Source organism: Kryptolebias marmoratus, linkage group LG17 (assembly GCF_001649575.2).
Source record: "Kryptolebias marmoratus isolate JLee-2015 linkage group LG17, ASM164957v2, whole genome shotgun sequence".
Classification (NCBI taxonomy): domain Eukaryota; kingdom Metazoa; phylum Chordata; class Actinopteri; order Cyprinodontiformes; family Rivulidae; genus Kryptolebias; species Kryptolebias marmoratus.
The window spans coordinates 10,122,768-10,141,925 of record NC_051446.1 but is presented as its reverse complement, the minus strand read 5'-3'; the positions used below and the strand labels follow the sequence as shown (position 1 = coordinate 10,141,925).

The window sequence follows — 19,158 nt, the reverse complement described above, 5'->3', positions numbered from 1 at the left end:
GACATACTAATGAAATGATTTAAAATCAATAATTCTTCTTATTGAAGTACAGATGAATGGAGCTTTTACCTCTGTGATAATGTACTTTTATACTCTAAGACTGTCACATCATAGCATTTGATGTACTGGTTGAAAGTTACTTATATTAATATTCAAAGACAGAAACATCATGCTGTGCTTTCATTTATTTACTACCAAAAGCTCTGTCTGAGAATAATGGTATAATGTAGCTTGCAGATGCTTTTTGGTCTGTTTGATCTGTTCTCCCCTTCCCAACCCTATTTGTTCTGACACCTCTGTTCATTTTCACACTCTTTGGAGAACGAAACTCTCTTTCTTTACTAATGTAACCCTGGAAGTTGTTAGACTGGCGTTATTTGAATGATAGCTACACTGTAATTTAGAGGAATATGTAAAACGAGAAAAGAAAAACGAGAAGGAAAAAAAAAAAGTTAAATTTTAGTAGAACGTTTTAGTCAACATTAAAGCTTGGACATGACCAGCATGACAAACAAGCAAAATAAAGATAATATCAAAAAAATAAAATGGTATGAAAGATGCTTAAATGAAAAGTTGAAAATCAGTGATCTGCGAAAAATATAGTATTAGATTTCATGGTGAGCTTTATGGTGCAAAAGAACACAAAGCCAAGCTTTTTTTTAATTTTACAAATGAAGGTCTGCAGAAGGCAGCTCAACATGCAGATAAAATTATATACTTTGTCCATCAAAACATTTAAAATAAGTTATATGTTTCTGTTCAATCTTTTTTTGCGTTTAAACAGAAACTGGGTAAAATATTTGTTTGTTAGGCCCCCTTCCCACTGAATTATGACTTTGTGTAAAACATTAGCCAGAACTGGATGGTATTTGTAAGGTCATCAGGTGTGTATTAAGGACACAGTGGGCTCCTGATTATGCGTGATAGGACATGATGCCGCAGCGGTTTTTATCATCATAGTGCCAGTGTATTGGGACCTAAGTGAACGATGGTGGCGTATTCATGACATAAGGCATGTACGCACTGCTGTGGCTTGGTTATCCAGAATTTGAAACACAACTGACCATTCTGGCCTCATGCCTAGGCTACAACGTTATCACACACCTTGCACTGGCAGCAAGTGCAAGGTGGTATTGCATCATTCTTGGTGGGGCAGCTGCTACATGCATCACATCCCGCCACTTTTGCTACTTTTGCAAATGGCAGAATCATGCCACGCTCCTACCCTGTAGCTGCAACAACCAATCCACACTCTCCGCATGCCAGTGAATACCATGCCAAACTCAGCTGTCCTTCATTTGCCTTTTGGATCTAAAGCAAGAAGCATTTCTTCTCGTTCCGGTTGAGAAAGAAAGAAAGGTCCTTAATCTGAAGCCTCTCATGCTGTTGAATGGTGTTTATGGTGTTTCCTCCTCCAAAGCAAGGTTTCGCACTGATGGTGGAAAATCTCCCATAAATGGGAAAATTCAGCAGATTGTAACAAGATCATGGAACAAGCTAGTGTAGACATAACACCCATGGTGCTAGTGTTGTGCAAGCATGGTGTGATCTTTTTGCGTGTAGCTGCTTCCTGACATGGACCAAAAGTCTTACCTTGGTGGAGCCCAGGGTATAGTGCAATAAGTGGTAGCATCGTCATGGGAATACTCTGCTGACATATAGTGTGGTGAAAGTGCGGTGAAGGCACAGGAGAAATCTTTGTGGGTATACGGAGCATACTAAGAGCATAGCAGTGTATTGATTACCTTCACACTAAACAAGGTTTTCCAAATTTTCTTCTAATAGATTGTGTAGGTGGTGTAATGGGGTCTCTTCCACAAAGCGTTGCTCTTACTGCTTAAAATATTTTTTTTAGCATTTAGACTTGGTGAAATGGTGTGAAGACAATGAGTGTGTTGGAATAAAAACATAACAGTGTTTCTTCCCTGTTCTTTGTGTAATCGTTAGTACAAGACCAAGCTTTTAAATAAAACCCAGTGATGTAGGACTTTGCAGCATTTGTTCAATTATATTTTTATATCCTGGTTTACTGCTTACTTCTGTGACTGGTCACTTTCTGAGGACTCTGTTATGGCAGAGGAGGTATTGGGTTTCAGTATTTTTTTACAGCTGCATTTGCAAAGAGGTATAGTTTAAATAGCAAGTAAAAAAGTAAAGCATTAATGTCATGAACTTTGACTTCTTTGTCTTCATGTTTATGTGAATTTCAAATTGATCATCCTTAAAATGGGCACATTAGGCGTTGCATGTTGTCTTTCTTAAATGCGATGGTCACAAAGTCACACTGCTCTAAAAGTTTCTCCTTAGTCAATGCGCACTAGAGAAAAAAAAAACTGATTGCTGTCAAGGGCCGCGCTCGTGCTGACTGATGGCTGAAGCTCAAAATGAGAAAGCTTAGCTGGGAGTTAATGGCAAATGGAAAAACAGATGCCAAAACCAAGGAAAGTGACTGATTATGGTTTGGAAACAGATAAAAATGAATGTAGGTAAAAATGAATGTTTTAAGCTCCTGAATTGACAGAGGCGGGATAAATGGTGTACACTGTAGACAACATTTGGGAGTGTTATACATTAATCTAAGAGGACACTAGACGGAACCACATTTTTGTGAATGCAGATTTCTAGAATTGAGGGGTAAAATTTGGGACAGTAGGAAGATTATCTACATCAAAGCCTTCTTTGCTTCAATATAGATTATTCTACATCAGGAAAACTACTTTTGTAAAAGATTAAACTGTAAAGAAAGTTGGGTTAAACATCCACAATATAATCACTTTGCACTTTATATATGAAGAACATATCTGTCCCAAAGCGCTTTTTTTTAATCACGTTTGTGGAGATTCTCCATCATTTAGGAAATGGCAAATCCTTTTTCAGTTCAAGTGAAAGGTCTGCAGTTCCAAGCTTTTGGGATTTGATTTGATTTTCTTTGAATGCTCATTTTAATGCTCATTTTGTAGAGCAGGATCTTCTGTGTTAGGCAGCAGTCAGTTTGATTCATGTGCGTCTCTGTCATATCAGTCTGTTTGCCACATGAAGGCTGCAATTAGATGAGCCCCTAACCGCTGCTGGCAAACAGCACGGAGAAGAAAACAGCCCTTATCTTCAAAACTGAAAAACAGAACAAAAAATAAATTTATTTTTCCTTACACATCCCTAGGCTTCACGTGATAGGTAAGGACATAACTCAACAGCAGAATCCTGAAGGCATATTGTGGATGTGTCGTAGACATGTAAATGAGTCATTTAGTTCAAACTAGGTCTAACTTTGAAATGACACAATTTTCAAATAACTTGCACTAGCTTTCTGAGCTTCATAAAATACAGATTTGCCAATCTGAAGATTTAGATATCTTTAAAAACGGATAAACAACTATGGCCTAAAACAGCCATTTTTATCCATTTGAAAGCTTTTGTAAATCATTTTTATCACAAAATAAGGTGCAGATTTTAAAGGCAGTCAGTCAAAAGTTTTGATATTTTTGTACTTTTCACTGATGAACATAATTATCTGACAGCTAATTAAAAAATACTTATTGTAATGATATATTTTCATCCATAAATCATAATTAAACAGAGCTGTAATTGAAGTAAACCTTTATATGTCCTTACAATATGCCAAGTCAAAAATTAATCAAATGGTTTATAATATTCTTTTAAGGGTTTTAGGTGGGACTGTGGTTACATCAGGGTCAGCTCTGAGCCCCTTCTTGATTGCAGTGGTGATGGACAGTTGAGGTGAGGTGAGTTTGAACAAAAAGGAGAGCGGCAAGAGTGAAAGAGAAAATTTACAAAATGGTAGAGACCTGCTATGAATATAGACAGTGGCGCCAAAAGGGAGAGGAGGTGGAGCTGGAGGTGGCAGAGATGACGATGTTAAGATTTTCACTGGGGGAGGCCAAAATGAACAGGATTAAAACTGAGTACTGTGCCTATAAAAAGGATTCACCCGTTGGAATGTTTTACCCTTTTATTGCTATTATAAATCAGTCATGGTCAATATGAATTGGCCTTTTTGACAAAAAAAACCCCCAAAAACTCTTCAATGACAAAGGGAAAACTTATTTCAACAAAGTAATGTCAATTAAATGAAAATATGTAATGGAATAACAGTGATTGCATAAGTATTCACCCCTTTTAAAGTGACTGTCCTGAATCAACAGAGGTCCAGCAATGTGGCGCTAGTAATCTCACAATTAGTGAAATGGGAATCACCTGAGGGCAGTCAATGTGTCTCAAGTGATTGCAGTATAAGAACACCTTTGTCTGGAAGGCCTACTTACTGATTAATCAGTATTCCTGGCCACCATTACACCATGAAGACAAAAAACCACTCCAAGCAACATAGAGAAAGATTACTGAAAAGTACAAGTCAGGGGATGGATACAGAATCATTTCCAAGGTCCTAAACATCCTCAGTAGTTCTGTTCAATCCATCATCAAGATATGGAAGGATATGGAAGAATTGTGAGACGTGTGTATATCTACCAAGAGCAAGCCATCCTCACAAGCTGAGTGACTATGAAGGAGGAGAATCATAACAGAGGCCAACAAGACACATGTAAGCGCTCTGAAGGAGTTCCAAGCTTCAGCAGGTCAGATGAGAGAGGCTGTACACATAACAGCTGTTGTGTGAGTTTGAGCTTTTTGGGAGAGAAAGCCACTGTTGAAGGAAACTCATTAAATCTCAACTAGAGTTTTCCAAACGACATGTGGAAGAAAACTCTCTGGTCTGATGAGATGTGTTTGTTGGAAACCAAATACTGCACATCACCACAAACTCACCCTCCCCACTGTCAAGCATGGTGGAGGCAGCACCATGCTATGGGGTTGCATCTCGGCAGTTGGCCTTGCAAGGCTTGTAAAGATGGATGGAGCATGAGCAGTTTTGTAAAGAAAAATGAAGTAAAATTCCAGTGTCCAAATGTGCAAGACTGGCTGAGACTTACCCACACAGACTCAGTGCTGTGTTTGCAGTCACTCATTTTACATTACATATTTTTGTTTAATTGAAAATATACATAAAATATAACCTCCTCACTTTGGCCTATGTAGATCTTTTTTTTTCTATTTCCCCCACTCATATTTAACATTCCATGTCAAACTTCTAAGAGTTTCAATTCACTGTTATTTTGTGAAATTGACTCCCATTGCTCACATAGATCCTCCTACTCAGCAGGGTAGTTGCTGATTGCAACACTGAATATGCCAGCCACATCCAGATGATTGCTCTCATGTATTGCAGGGCCACAGCACCCATGGTGTTTCAAAGAGTGGTGTTAATGGTGAGAGCATTGATTGAGCAACATTGTGCTGTCTGTTGTTTTATTGTCTTAGCGAGACACATTTTTTTTAAGTATCCCGCCGATAATTAGATTGACATTTTCAAAAATTTCGAACAATGTTTTACAAATAAATTCAGCACGATTTATTATGGGGTGGGGATTTATTACAAGCATACACTTAGACGACCTAAATTCTCCCTGCATAACGATCAAATGTGGCACAGTTTGTGGGCAGCCTTTTGCCACCATTTGGAGCCTACTGCAAAATAACTACAAAATCTACTGCTGTGTAAAATCTTTGAAGGCCATCTGCTTCCTGATTAGCAGAGATCAACACTGATTGTGGTGTTAAAAGAAACATTTAGTTCTCCTACGCGTTTTGTGGTTCCATTCATACGTAGGTACTCCACTTATATCAGCAGTGGCCCTGAGTTAACAAGGTGGTTCTAATTTATAAAGCAATTTAATACAGTTTGTGTAATGTTTGGAATTTAAGTTAGGTTGCACAAATGATTGAAAGTCACACAATATTCTAATAAGGACAAATACAATATGGATGTATGTGTGTGCTTTGTGATTATTCAACTTTTGTTGGAAACTCATTGTTTTTTTTTTTCCCTCTGTTATAGTCCAGTCTTACTCAAAGCAAAGTCAAATTAATACATATAAATGTGTATTTTCAGGAAGCCTTGGTGTGACAGGGGGATACCATTAGCGTCAGCAGTCAGCACACCAGTTAAAATAAAACAACAGCAAGGCCGTGGAAATACCTTGAGTCCAATATGTTGAGTTTTCTTCACATTGCGTGTGAAAGTACTCTTGATTTAGCTATTAAGCACTGTTGTGAGATGTACTGCTGCTCTTTGAAAATATTTAATTATTGAAGTTCCTTTCTCTTTATAACCGTTCACAATTACTTCAAAGCACATTTTTTTTTTCTTTGAGGATAACAGATCACTGCTGTTCTTTCAGGTTTTAAGAACAGATAGTATAGTTATTAATCAAATTTGATTCAATTCAGTATCTTCAATCATTTGCTTTTTAGATGAAGACTGATGATTTGACTGTTTGAAATTGCAGTAATACCATCTTCAACGATACTTTAGAAATGTCAGAAAACCATCAAAATAAAAATAAAAACTGGACAAGTGTGTGCTTTCTTTTGTTGTTCAAAACGGAAGCCATGAAATCCTGTTTGAAAGCTGCCATGTTGAAATTTTGGAACCAGAGTCTGCTCATTTGGAGTATGGGGCTTTAAGTCCAAAATCATGGTGTCACTTGACCTTTCTTTTAAGCCTGTAATGACTAATTACAGCAAAACATATTAAAAAGATGACTATTTGAACAATACAGCAGCCAGGTAAGAACTATGTGAATCATCAAGAGCCAAATTATCTGAGGGTGTCAGCCAGCCACCTGGGACCTTTGGTCCCATTCTAACTTTGACTTCTGGGTTCATATAAGGGGTCTACACGTTCATAACTTGTGTTTTTGTGCGGAGAGTTAAAACTCAATCTTTTGAAACAATGACATCATACCCCTGCCTCTATTCTAACCTGCGACCCGAGGGTGTCCTCTTCTTCTTTGTTGTGTTACGTTTCTTACCCAGTGTGCAAGCTCCATGTGCATGCGCCACAGCTTGTTTCCTGTTTTTGGTCTAATTTTTTTGGCAGCTTTACTGTGCCACATAGAGACCTGGTATCGTTACTAAAGTATTTTGTGTCATTTTCTGTCTTTCTGTGTGGATGAAGACATTTCTAAAAAATTGTTTGAGGATATTTTTAGAAATTACAAATAAAAAGATTGTTTTAGGAAAACTGTTTCCTTGTGATCAAGGCCTTAGTGGTAGGGGAAAGCAGTATATTGGGAATTTGCTTTACTGTAGTACTTCCTATAGTTCCAAGTTACTCCTGCAGTTTAGGGTGCATCATTTTTTTTAGCATTGACAACTATTGTTTTAGGACAAATCCTGCAGTGACTGGAACATCCCTCAATAGCCAAGATAGTTGACGATGATGCTATGTTGATGCCAGAGATCAAGGTAATAATGAAATTCTCTTTTCAGACTTTAAAATCCTCTGCTCAAGACCAAACAGCCTGAACCACTCCGCTCAATAGACATGTTCACAAAAATATTTCTGCGAAATGGCCACAAAGACCAGTCCGTTTTTATGCTGCCTGTGACCATTCCCAAATCTCAGATGGAGCTGGCCACATGAATTTTTAGAAAAGAAATGAGAATTGAGGAACCAAAAGAAGCATGGAGCAGAACTCGGCTGTGTTGATATGGAGCACAATGTATTACATGGGTGACCTTGTATGGTTTTTAAAACATGATGAATTAACTCAGTTTAGAGATTTTCTTCATGGTTAACCTTTATTTTTAAAACTGAGTTCAAAGTTGCTGTGCATCATCATTGATCTCCCCTTGGTAATAAATCTGTTTGTTGTTGTTTATATTGTTGCACAGACCACATGTTATCACATTATTGCAGAGTTGGCTTACCTTTTTACCTGTCAACCGTTTTGGCTCTGTTATTACCTTGCTTAGCGGCACAAAGGCACATTGAGGCAGCCAGAAGGTATCCAAATCCTGGTTTGAAGTGTTTTGTGAAAGTACCTAATGACTCCCTTCCCTTCCTGTAGTTTATTATGCAGATACATTTTCTACTCGTGTATATGACTCACAAAATGTATAAAGGAATGCATCTCTTATTAAATCTAGTTGCAAAAACAATGATGTTTGAGGAGTAAGATTTTTAGAAAAAGAAAGCAGCAATTAGGTGCTTGTATCAGTGTTCGACAGGTGTTCCAGTACCTTCAGGAGACTTCATTTCAAGCTTAATGAGTGAAACTAGAGACTGTGAAATGGATCTGTGGTCTGGCAACTGCAAAACAGAGAGGAGATGGAAAATGGATCTTGAACAACAATGTTTTTGTGCTGAAAATAAAATGGAAAAAGAAGGAGAATTGGTTATAAAGATACTGTTTAAAAAATAGATTGAAACACCACTATTCTTTTCAGACAAAATTAGATTAAGTGAAATTTGATATCTTGTGTGTTTGGCTCTCTGCTGGCAGGTCAGTCACAGTGATATGAGTGTTCTCTGCGAGGTTAAGTGGTGTCATTATATCCTGCTGTTTCTGGGTGTTTAGGTTGTAGTCATAAATCTGTTTCTCATCACTATTATTTGGAACCACCAGTGTGTTAAATCGATTGTTACTCTTTAAACCCCATTTATCACTTTAGCCCATGTTTAAACCGTGCCACTCATTTACAGTATCTTGGCCTGAAACCAATGTCTTTTTTTTCCTTTTTTCTTTTTTAAAGAAGGTGAGGAGGAGAATGTAAAAAAATCTCAAAGATGCAAACCGTTTTTCTACATGTTTTTGTCTGGTGGTATAAAACAAAGATAATTGCTGAAAATAGCTGATGTTTCAGAGAAACAAGTGTCTAATGACATGAAAAAGTACACTGCAAAATTGCTTATTTGAAGCCTTTTGGTGACAATCACTTTATTATTTGAAGTGATTTTCCTGTCAAAACCAAAGAGAACAAATGTGTTGAACCTGTTAGTCAGACAAAAGCAAAATAGTTCTGTTTAAATTCTAACTTGCTGTAATTAGTGGTAGATTGAGTGATCAGTCAGATGATTTATTAATACAATTATTGCCATTTTTTGTAAATAACAGACATACTAAGCCAGTAACTATGAGAGGAAATCTGGATGTAGCACAGTGTTGTTACTATACATGTGTCAATCATGACAATCATATGCCTTACATGCCAGGGAGGACTTCTTTGGGAACCAGCAGAGTCCAAAGTACATGGCCAGAATATTGCAGTTAGATTAGGGCAGGGGTTTGCAACCTGTGTCTCTGGGGCTCTATGTGGCTTTTTAGTCCCCCTTTCAGCAGCTCTTTGACCAAAACTAATTTAAGAGGATTCATTTTTGCATTTCAGTTAATGTGGTGAGGTACTGGGTTGGTTATTGACTAATGTTGATCAATACATATTAAATTGTACTGTGCCTTTTAAGAAGAGTTGTTTCCTTCTTCTTCGTGGGTTTCTTTTTTTGTATATGTTTTACCGGTGTTTTGAGGCGGGAGTTCGGTTGATGGAGGGCTGAATAAACGTCCGTACAGCCACGCTATTCCCTCTGTGTGTTGCTCTTTCTACACCCACGACCTCCCGTTTTACGCTAACACGTATTCACCCCACATATCAAGTGTCACACTAACAAGAAAGCGGATTTAATTAAATTTGTAAATACAATTTAAAAAAAAAAAGGCCAAATTCTGACCAATTTTATGCAATACGTGAACAAAACATCTGCAACAAAATGATGCAATCAAAAAAACATATCAGCCAACTCCAGGAAGGGCAGTTTTGCACACATATTATATAAACTTATATATTATGAGTCACTGAAATTAGATGTTTTACAAAAATATTTCAAGTCATGGTGGTAATAATTAAAAAAGGCATACCTTTGATTAAGAACTTGATAAAAGTTTAAGTAAATTAAGGTTTTTGCATTCAGCACAAGAAAGTCACAATTAATTGCCCAACAAAACAGCCTAATTACGAACAGTTTATTAGACTGTGTATAATTTATTATTAATTTTCCACAGTTATGCAAACAGGACTCACACGAGCTGACAGTCCAGTGCCAACATTTTATAACCAGGAATGTGGTCACTTTCATTGTCCTAACATGTAAAAGTACACTGAATGTCAACAATTTATCACAGAGCTTTAATTTCATATTACATTATGTATTGTATTTTTAAAACACATACTGAGTAATGTTATCTTTATTTAAAGCTTCAGCTAGGTTTTGCGGTTCTGGGTAGGTTTTATTCAGTGGGAAAAAGAGCAGAAATTGCTCCCTTGGTTGTAAATGTTGCAGACCCCTGGATTAGGGAATCACCTGTGATCTTGGCCTTGGACTGGATTACCACCAAAATTTTATCACTCTTTTTGTTGTGACAACCCGAATGTTTCCAGAAAACTTTGTCAAAATCCATGCATTAGTTTTTTGGTAATCTTCCTAACTGATGGATGAATGGACAAACAAAGCAACACTACTGAAAACACAACCTCCTTGGTGGAGGTAAATATCCAAAACACACTTTTGAAGCTTGGTTGAGTAAACATCAATGGTAATTAATATGTACTTTATTCTCAATATTTATATTTGCAACATTATAAGTGTCCAACACCATGAACAAACACACACACACACACACACAGAGTCGATACACTTTTATTAACATATAGATATTTCCTCACTTTGATGTAGTCAGAACAGAAGTACATAATGTTCCTCAGATTGCAGAACAGCAAGGTTGATTTGCTGCCAAGGAAAAGTGAATATGAAGAGGACTGAAGTGGAAGTTAAAATGATTCTTTTCTGTGATTGTACCTCACGTTGCCTGTGTGCTCGATGTTCAAGTTGTCAAGATGAACAAAGTTTATCCAAAGTTTCCAACTAAACTTATAAGCGTGTCTAGAAACGACAATGTATTATTTTCACGTCTATCAGTATGTTCGGAACTAGGTCAGGGGTGGGTTGGTTAAATTACCTCTTCATGTTCTGCAGAAGTTTGTACTCACCTATTGATTCAAATCAGGTGTGTTGGAGCAGAGAAACAAGTAAAACATGCAGGACAGTGGCCCTCAAGGACCAGGATTACCCACCACTGAACTAGGTGCTATGTTTGATCAGCTATACAGTTCTAGCTTTATGAATTACCAATGATGATTGGAAACTAATCAAAGCAGAAAACCAGGAAATGACCCAAGTTCTTGACATTTTACTTTCTTTTACAATAGACCTCTAAAACCATTGCTCTTGTGCACAATACTATGATTTTAATGAAATGTTACACCCAAAGAATACCATAATCAACAGAATATTTACTTCCTCTATGGGAAAAAGAAAAAAATAATCAGATCCGCAAACCTATAATTTCAGGCCAAGAAACCTATAATTTGCTTTCCTTTAAAACACAGCTTGTGTTTCTTAATATTTTGGTGATTGCCACTTGCAAAATTTGGTTGATGGGTGAATTCTTTAGACTTGATTCATACAGGTTTCTTTGACTCATTAAGTGCACTGCAACAAATTTTCTACACAACTGCCATGAGTTTGGATTTGATGACACAGTGTTAGAAACTGTGGAGCAGTTCTTCTACAGTTTGAAATTTTCTCTATAGTAAACTGGAACAGATCATTCTCTGTGGTGTGTGATAAAACACCAACCAATGCTTTCTTTTATGAACAAACTTTTATGCCAAGAATACAGTGAGAACAGATGAATCCCATGGTCGTTTCCTAATTATTTTTCTTTTGACCTTGTTTAATTACTTGTTTAAGTACTGTGATGTTGGCTTCTCGCACCGAAACCACAGATCTTCAAAGAAAAGGTCAACAAAAGCCAGGTCAGGTTCTTCCACTATAGTCTTCTAATAATGTTGTTTTCATAGAAGCTTTATTTGTCTATTCTAAGGGTTGAAAAGTCAAAAATGTAATTAATGAAGAAAACATGTTTTCAAAGGTAGCACCCACATCCCTGACCTTGATTTTATTTGACCAAATCCAGATTAATTAAACTGTACAAACATGGAATTGAAAGATATGGCTGCAAAGAATATGTTATGGAATAATCTAGTTTAGTATGTCTTATGTTAAAGGAGACATTAAATGCTGAAGTTCTTTTTCTTAGCATCATAGAGAAATGTAATAAGTTATCATGGATGCCAATTTTTAGGACAGTTTGGAACATTCCCAAATAAAGCTATCAAACCCAATGTGTAGACTTTGTTACTGTGTAAGAGAAATGCCCATAACTAATTGGATAAAATCCCTTTTTATATACAGGTTGTAATAAAGCTAGTATACAATACTACTATAACAACATAAAAAAACAAACAAAAAAAACAAATGCATTTATGTTATTTACCCTAACTTGAATTCATGTAAAATGTAATGTCTGTACCAATTTAAAAATGTAAAAAAGAAAAACACATTTTGGCAAAAATCTTAAAGATCCTGCTTGGACCTTTAAACCTGTATATATAAAAGGCGGTGTCGCTCTGGAAATTGTACTTTTTTTTTGTTTCCAAGAATCAGAGAAAGAAATTGGTTGTTGTGGAGCTATGATGATTAGACTTAAATTAGATGGGGGGGAAAAACTGTAGTTTTCAGCACCTCTAAATTCCATTCGGAGCCAAACTAAATGAGTTACAATCAACTTAGGTATTGTTATACGAAAAAAAAAATGCCTAAGACTTGATGTTTGAGTGCAAAAGCGGGTTGTAGTCTAACAATATGCTTAAATTGCTTTTGATTGGTAGGACTGAATACTTATGTTTTTGTATTTTCCCCTGCTGTTATATTGTGTGAGGTGGCTGCTATGAGAGAAGCAACGAGACTTCAAATGGACAAAAATAAAATGTTTTTACATTATTTAAGTAATAAAACTAGGGATTGCAGGATGGTTGGATGTTAACTGTGAAAATAAGCAAACTATACTGTAATGTGGATTTTAATACACCTCACACAATGCACACTGGGAATATTAAAACATTGTTGCAACATTCTTGCAAAAAGGAAACTTCTAAGGGCTTAATTTTTTAGACCTGAGAGCAAAAAAATCTGAGCCATCAATTCTAGGAAGGTTTTTGTTAATTAGTAAATGGTTCCAAACTAATTTAATTAGAACACATGGCTTTTCAGCTGGTGAATCTGTGAAACAAAGTCTAAAACTCATCTCAAAACTCCTATTGCAGACTTGTAGACAGACTTGCTGCAAATTACTTTTACTTTTTATTTTAATTTGATGAGTAGACTTGATTGTAACACCTCTTTGTTGAGATTAGTTTGAAAGGTTATGTGTTTTGCCAATCAGAATCTAGGTTGTATATACCAGCTAGGGTTTTTGTTCAACTAAGATCCATCCATCCATCCATCCATCCATCCATCCATCCATCCATCCATCCATCCATCCATCCATCCATCCATCCATCCATCCATCCATCCATCCATCCATCTTGTTCATGGCCACATGGTGCCGATCTTGAGTTGTGACTGGGTACATCCTGGACAGGTCACCAATCCATCACAAGACCAACAAAGAGACAAACAAGGCCAACAACCATCCTTACTTACACTAGGACTGTAGGATAACAGGAAAACATGCAGCTGCATAAAACAAATCTAATGCTCATATTTTCTAACACTTTTCCTTTTTTCTCCCTCTGTGTCTCAGGTAATGTTGGCTGCTTCCTACTGGTCTTTGCTGGCACCAGCAATCGACATGGCGGAGGAGTCTGGGAAGTACGGTTCATATGCTTTTGTACCTGTGGCTATAGGATTCACACTCGGAGCAACTTTTGTTTACATTGCTGACCTGGCCATGCCCCTGCTGGTAGGAGCCCATTTTAAAAAAATATATTTCTTAAAAACACAACAATGAGAAATATCTTGGTCAGAACTGATTTAAACATTTAAAAGCACTGTAGGCACATGTTTCTTTAGCAGGCTTTGTCTGAGAAGTTTGTACAAATGTTACTTGAGGTGACTCAAGTTTTTTTTTTTTTTTTTTTTTTTTTTTTCTTTTAAATGAACACGGTTCATGCGACACTCTTTGTTTGGCTTAGATAATTGCATAATTGCTGCTGAAAGCAGCTGCTGGTTAATGAGTAGAAAACAAGAAGAATTAATCTGAGCCAGGTGCTTATCAAATGTTTCTTAAGAGTTCAATCAATAAGAAGTTCTTTGCTGCACTTTCTCTTTAACATTCAAAGTTGATAACTATTCTTTGCACCCTTTTTAAGCCAACACTAGAGTGAATTAATCCAAATTGAGTACCATTTTTTTAACCTAATTGTTTAGTCGAAAAATAATGTAAAGTAAAGCAGAATCTTAGAAGATAAAATCTGTCAATGTTAAGATAATCAGACAAGTTTTGCACATTAAAATAATCTACAGATGTAGTTTAAACACAACTGGATAAATGGAGATATTTCCCAACTTCTTCATTTTTTATCAAACCACTTTTTATTTGCTTTAAATTAGAATCTGTTTCTTGTTTTATCTTTCTAGACAAGAATCTACAATCCTTTTAGACAACCTTAGAAAGAATATTTTGGTATAAATAAAGAAAAGGTGTGCCACAAAAGGTCACCAAATATATTTTAAATTAATTGTGGTGATGCAGACGCTCGCTTGGGACTGTGTCACATTGGCCCTACAAGAACTAAAGAAGTTATTATCTGAGAGTGAAAAGAGCCTATAGCAAAGTATGAAAAGACAGAACTATTACTTCAAAAGTGTTTGTGTGCGTTTCTCCAGTTTTATTTATATTTATTTATTTTAGCAACTGCAGGACAGTAGGGTTGGTGGATATTGCCTAAGTTCCTCAAGGCATTGGCACAAGTGTGGAGCATTGCCTGGAGGTTAAGGGTCGTTCCTTTGTTTGTTTGTTGGTTTGTTTAGGATTGTGCCTACAGTTTGGACTGAGCTGTTGTCTTAAGAGTTTTAAGTATCACATAGTCTTGATTGATTTGGGGTATAAGAGTGTGGAATCTTAAAAATCAAACAAATTGTAGCAACATCTTCAGTTAGGCTGAAATGAGAAGTGCGATGCTGTCACTGGAATCAGCACAGCAGAGAACAGCTGTTGCCCTGAGCTCCTGCAGTCACACCAGGACAGCAGGAATGACAAGAATTACTTATGAAGGAACGGATGACTTTATCGTCATGCACACTTATACAAAATTACACACAACCAAACATGAAGGCCACACACACGGTTTAGTGAGATCAACTGTAACTGTTTACTGTATACTGAATGTATCTGCTCAGATGTGCTAAATAAGGCTTCTCTGCCCCTATTTTGTCTTCAAATTTTTATATTTGCTACAATATTGGAATAATATTAACATTTATCTACTTTTTATGATGTAGTGAGCAAAATAGTTTATCCTTCATAATGTAGAACGGATAGAGAGCTTCAACAGAGGTCCTTAAAACAACTACTCTAAATGTTTATTCTTTTATATTCTAAGTATTTTCACAATAGACAGACATCCATCCGTCCATTTTTTTTTACCCGCTTTTCCTTTCCGGGTTGCGGGGATCTGGTGTCACCCTGGACAGGTTGCAAGTCCATCACAGGGACACATAGAGACAAACAACCATTCACTGTGGTCTGTGGGAGGGAGGCAGTGTGCCTGGAGAAAACCCATACATGCACCTACGCCACACAGAAAGGCCAGGAGGTGAACCTGCAAACCTGTTTTTGTGAGGCAACAGCTCTAACAACTGTGCGGCAGTGTCGCCAAAAAAAAGACAACTGTCTTTTTTGTGTGTAATGCAGCTTTTCCAACACATTTCCATCGATTTATAACTGAGTAGGAGAGAACCCCAGACATGCCTCTTCCAAGTGATGCTCTCCAGCTACTCTTGACGAATCCTGAAGAGTTCCCTGCCCAGAAGGCATTTGTCCTTCTAGTGAGGTATGGGTTTTCCCTGGGGTCTCCAGGACACATTTTAATCAAATGCTCAGACCACCTCTGCAGCCCTACTCTTAGCTCCCCCAGGATGACGGAAGTCATTACCTTATCTCTAAATCCTATCCCAGTTACCCTTAAGAGAAACTTATTTCAGCTGCTTCTATCCAAGATTTTCTTTTTCTTTTTTTGGTCACGATCCAAATCTGATGACTACAGGTGCAGCTGGACCAGTAAATTGAGAGCTTGACCTTTCAACTCCACTCCTCCTTCACCACCACAGACTGGAGCAGACGAAGCCCCAGTGTTTGTCAGTTTCTCTTTTTATCCTATCGTCACTCTTAAATGGGACAGCAACACACACAACATGAAGGGAGCATCAAGAAATGATTGGGAAGAACTTTGTACAAGGGATTTTTATATGAGTGTGGGTATATAAAGAACTTGTACATTCCTCCATAGCTGTCGTAAACTCTTTTAAACTAGACTTTGAATGCTGGTGATGATGCAGAATATTTATGTAATGTTCCCCGAATGCCTCAAATGTCATGTTTGAAGCATGCATCATCTTTCAGCTGTATTTCTTCCTCAAGCAACTGAGTGGGACATCTTGTCAGAGGCTGGCTTTTATGTTCTTGCTTTTACAAAAAGTTGTGTTATTTGGTAGCAATGCATAATACAGCCCAGTAATTACGTGGTATGAACCTGGTACAAACCAAGAACATATCAGGTAATTACTGCCCTTACAATGCGTATCTCCTCTGATTTGTGTTTAATAGCGACATGTCATTTTATTCTACATGCCCTCTATTTTTTTTCCTGATGCACTTGTTTTTTTGTTTTTTCTTGAGGTTCCTGCAGCTCACATTTGATTTTATTTCACCACATATTCCACAGCTCTTAAGTTTTCTTATTTCTTCTGCACTCTATTGTCCAGGTGCTATGGAGACAGTAGTAGATACTTTAGGTTGGTATAGTAGATTGCACAAAACCACTTGGGAACACGGTGATATTGGTTGATGGTCCCCCCGCGTACTCTGTAGGGGGCCATCAGTATTTGGACAGCTGCTGGTACCACTTTTACGGGCTCCTCAACAAACACTGAGGTTGAATGAGAAGAATGATGTAGGAAGGGCGAGATGAACAGAGAGGACGTTGGCAGGGAGAGAAGGATGAGTGTGATAAGGAAACAGATGGACACAAAGGGAAATTGGAAAAGGAGTGAGGTTGGCACGTAGAGTAAGAAGGAGCAGAGTTAGCCTTTTAGCTTGGCGATGAAACCAGGTAACCAAGACAGTGTGGAACTCTTCCAGTAAGACACCAAGACCTTTTACTGTCACTCCTTTTATTTCCCCCTTTTTTCTTCTGATCCATCTTCTTATTGTGCCCCTTTAGAAAAGGAAGACTAAAGGTCAGAAAGTTGCAATAGAAAGAGTAATCATTTACCAAAAATCAAAGAGAAAATGAAGGAGTAAATTTTGTCTTGATTTTGGAGTTATGTAGAGTCAAGTAGCAGAAAGTCGAGGAGCAGAAATTAAGACTAGAAATTCTAAAAAAGTAATTGATCTCTTTCCCAGCAGAGCAAATGCTAAGTCACAAGTTTTTAAATTTGTGAAAAGTAATTTAATGTTTACATGCTTTTGTGATTGCTTTTTCTTTTAAATATTTTTTTTTCATTTGTTCAATTTGACTTTTAAAAAAACAACAACAGTAATTTAAAAATAAGGTTCTTTTAGGTCACCAACAAAATATGCTCAAGGGGCAGAATTTTTCATAGCAGACTCTCTTGGGGAAGAAATAAACGTCACGCTCCAAAAGCATCAAACACAAAATTGACCTGGAAAACTTCAGCTTTAATGAGTCTGAACAAATGCCATCTATGATTGTGGTATACTATCAGTAAGTGCAATATTAATATTAATTTTATTTGCCAATATATCATATTTCACTGTCAAACAACAAAATAACATAACTGGCCACTGATTCAGATACTTTCCAATAAACTTTTATTTAATCACAACTTTTATTCTAAATATCTTTAACATTACTGTGTTTGTGGTCTGAACCTAGTGTCACTGAGTGTGTAAAATAAGTTTTACCTGATCTGACATTAATATGCAAATCATGAAACTTTTTGCTTTTAGTGTTTGTGTTCATGTTGTTGCTCAATCCAATCAGTTGGATAAACAAAAGATATAAAATCCAGTTTGACAAGAACACTGGTCATTGTTTGGTTTGTCCTTTGTTTGAAACCTGATTGAGGACAAATGATGCTGGGCCAAGCTGTTTCAAGATGAAGTACTTTTAGAAAGCAAGTATTCACCACCCAGGTAGAAAAGATTTAGTTTCATGGGTGGTAGAGGGCACAGGAGGAGTAATGAAAGGCTGGTCAGACAGACCCATTGTTCTATTTATACCCACTGTTTTGAAACTCTCACCCGTCTTCCTCAAGTAATATGTGCAAAGCTTGTGTTGCTTGCATTTTTAGAGTCTGACCAGTTTTCACCATGTCGCTATCTGTCTCCACTATTTACATCATATATTCACAGAAGAAAGGGAAGACTTGGCAGCCTCAGGCGAGGAGCTTGCATCATTCTATACAGTCAATCAACTGATTTGTGGTTGCTGTCCTCATTAACTTAAGGCATTTAGCCAAAATTACAGCAGCAACAATGACAAAGCAAAGCAAACACATATCTTCAGTGTTTCCTGTATCTGGGATATAAGCTGAGCACCCACCAACTGAGACTGTAGAACTGGGTTACTCAAACTTTGTGACTGTACTTTTCATTGTTTTTACTGACATGATGATCTCTATGGTCTCATGCTGACTATAATGGAGGAAAAGCCTGTAACTAAACAAAGTCTTTAGAAAAACTGTTATGTTAAGGTTATAAAGTCTTGCAGTGGCTATAAAGTCCAAAACCAATAATGCTTGATGGACGCCAACATGTCATCAAAATTTAACACACATGTGCTCATTCTAATAAATATGCAAACAGCTGATATTGTGTGACAGTAAAGTTTGGCAGTTCTCTTTTTTGTTTGTCCTAATTAAGCTCTAGTATATGGTATTACTGTTACGGTAGAATATCTTATGTTGTCAAATATTTGAGGAAATGAATTTTTTTCCCCTTAAAGTACAGATGCAAAACACTTTTTTTTTCTTGCATCACAAAACAAGAAACGTTTAATACCATGGAATGAAGTGATGTAACACAAAAAAAGAAACAAGAAAACCAACAAACTAATAAACAAATTGGCAAATAAAGGCTCCAATTAAAAGGTTCAAATTGTTACAGTGTCACATGTAACATCCAAAGGCTTACAAACCTTATTAAGGTTTTTATA

At 36.9% G+C, this 19,158-nt stretch overlaps 1 protein-coding gene across 5 annotated transcripts in view; it reads left to right on the top strand.

Moving 5' to 3' along the window:
• Positions 1–19,158, top strand: part of LOC108235840 (zinc transporter ZIP11) — a 151,645-nt gene that overhangs the window by 19,474 nt on the left and 113,013 nt on the right. For all 5 annotated transcript variants that reach the window (XM_037980844.1, XM_017416091.3, XM_037980841.1 and 2 more), the window contains exon 4: positions 13,563–13,721. In XM_037980844.1, the coding sequence (XP_037836772.1) occupies positions 13,563–13,721 (159 nt within the window). The remainder of the gene's footprint in view (positions 1–13,562; positions 13,722–19,158) is intronic.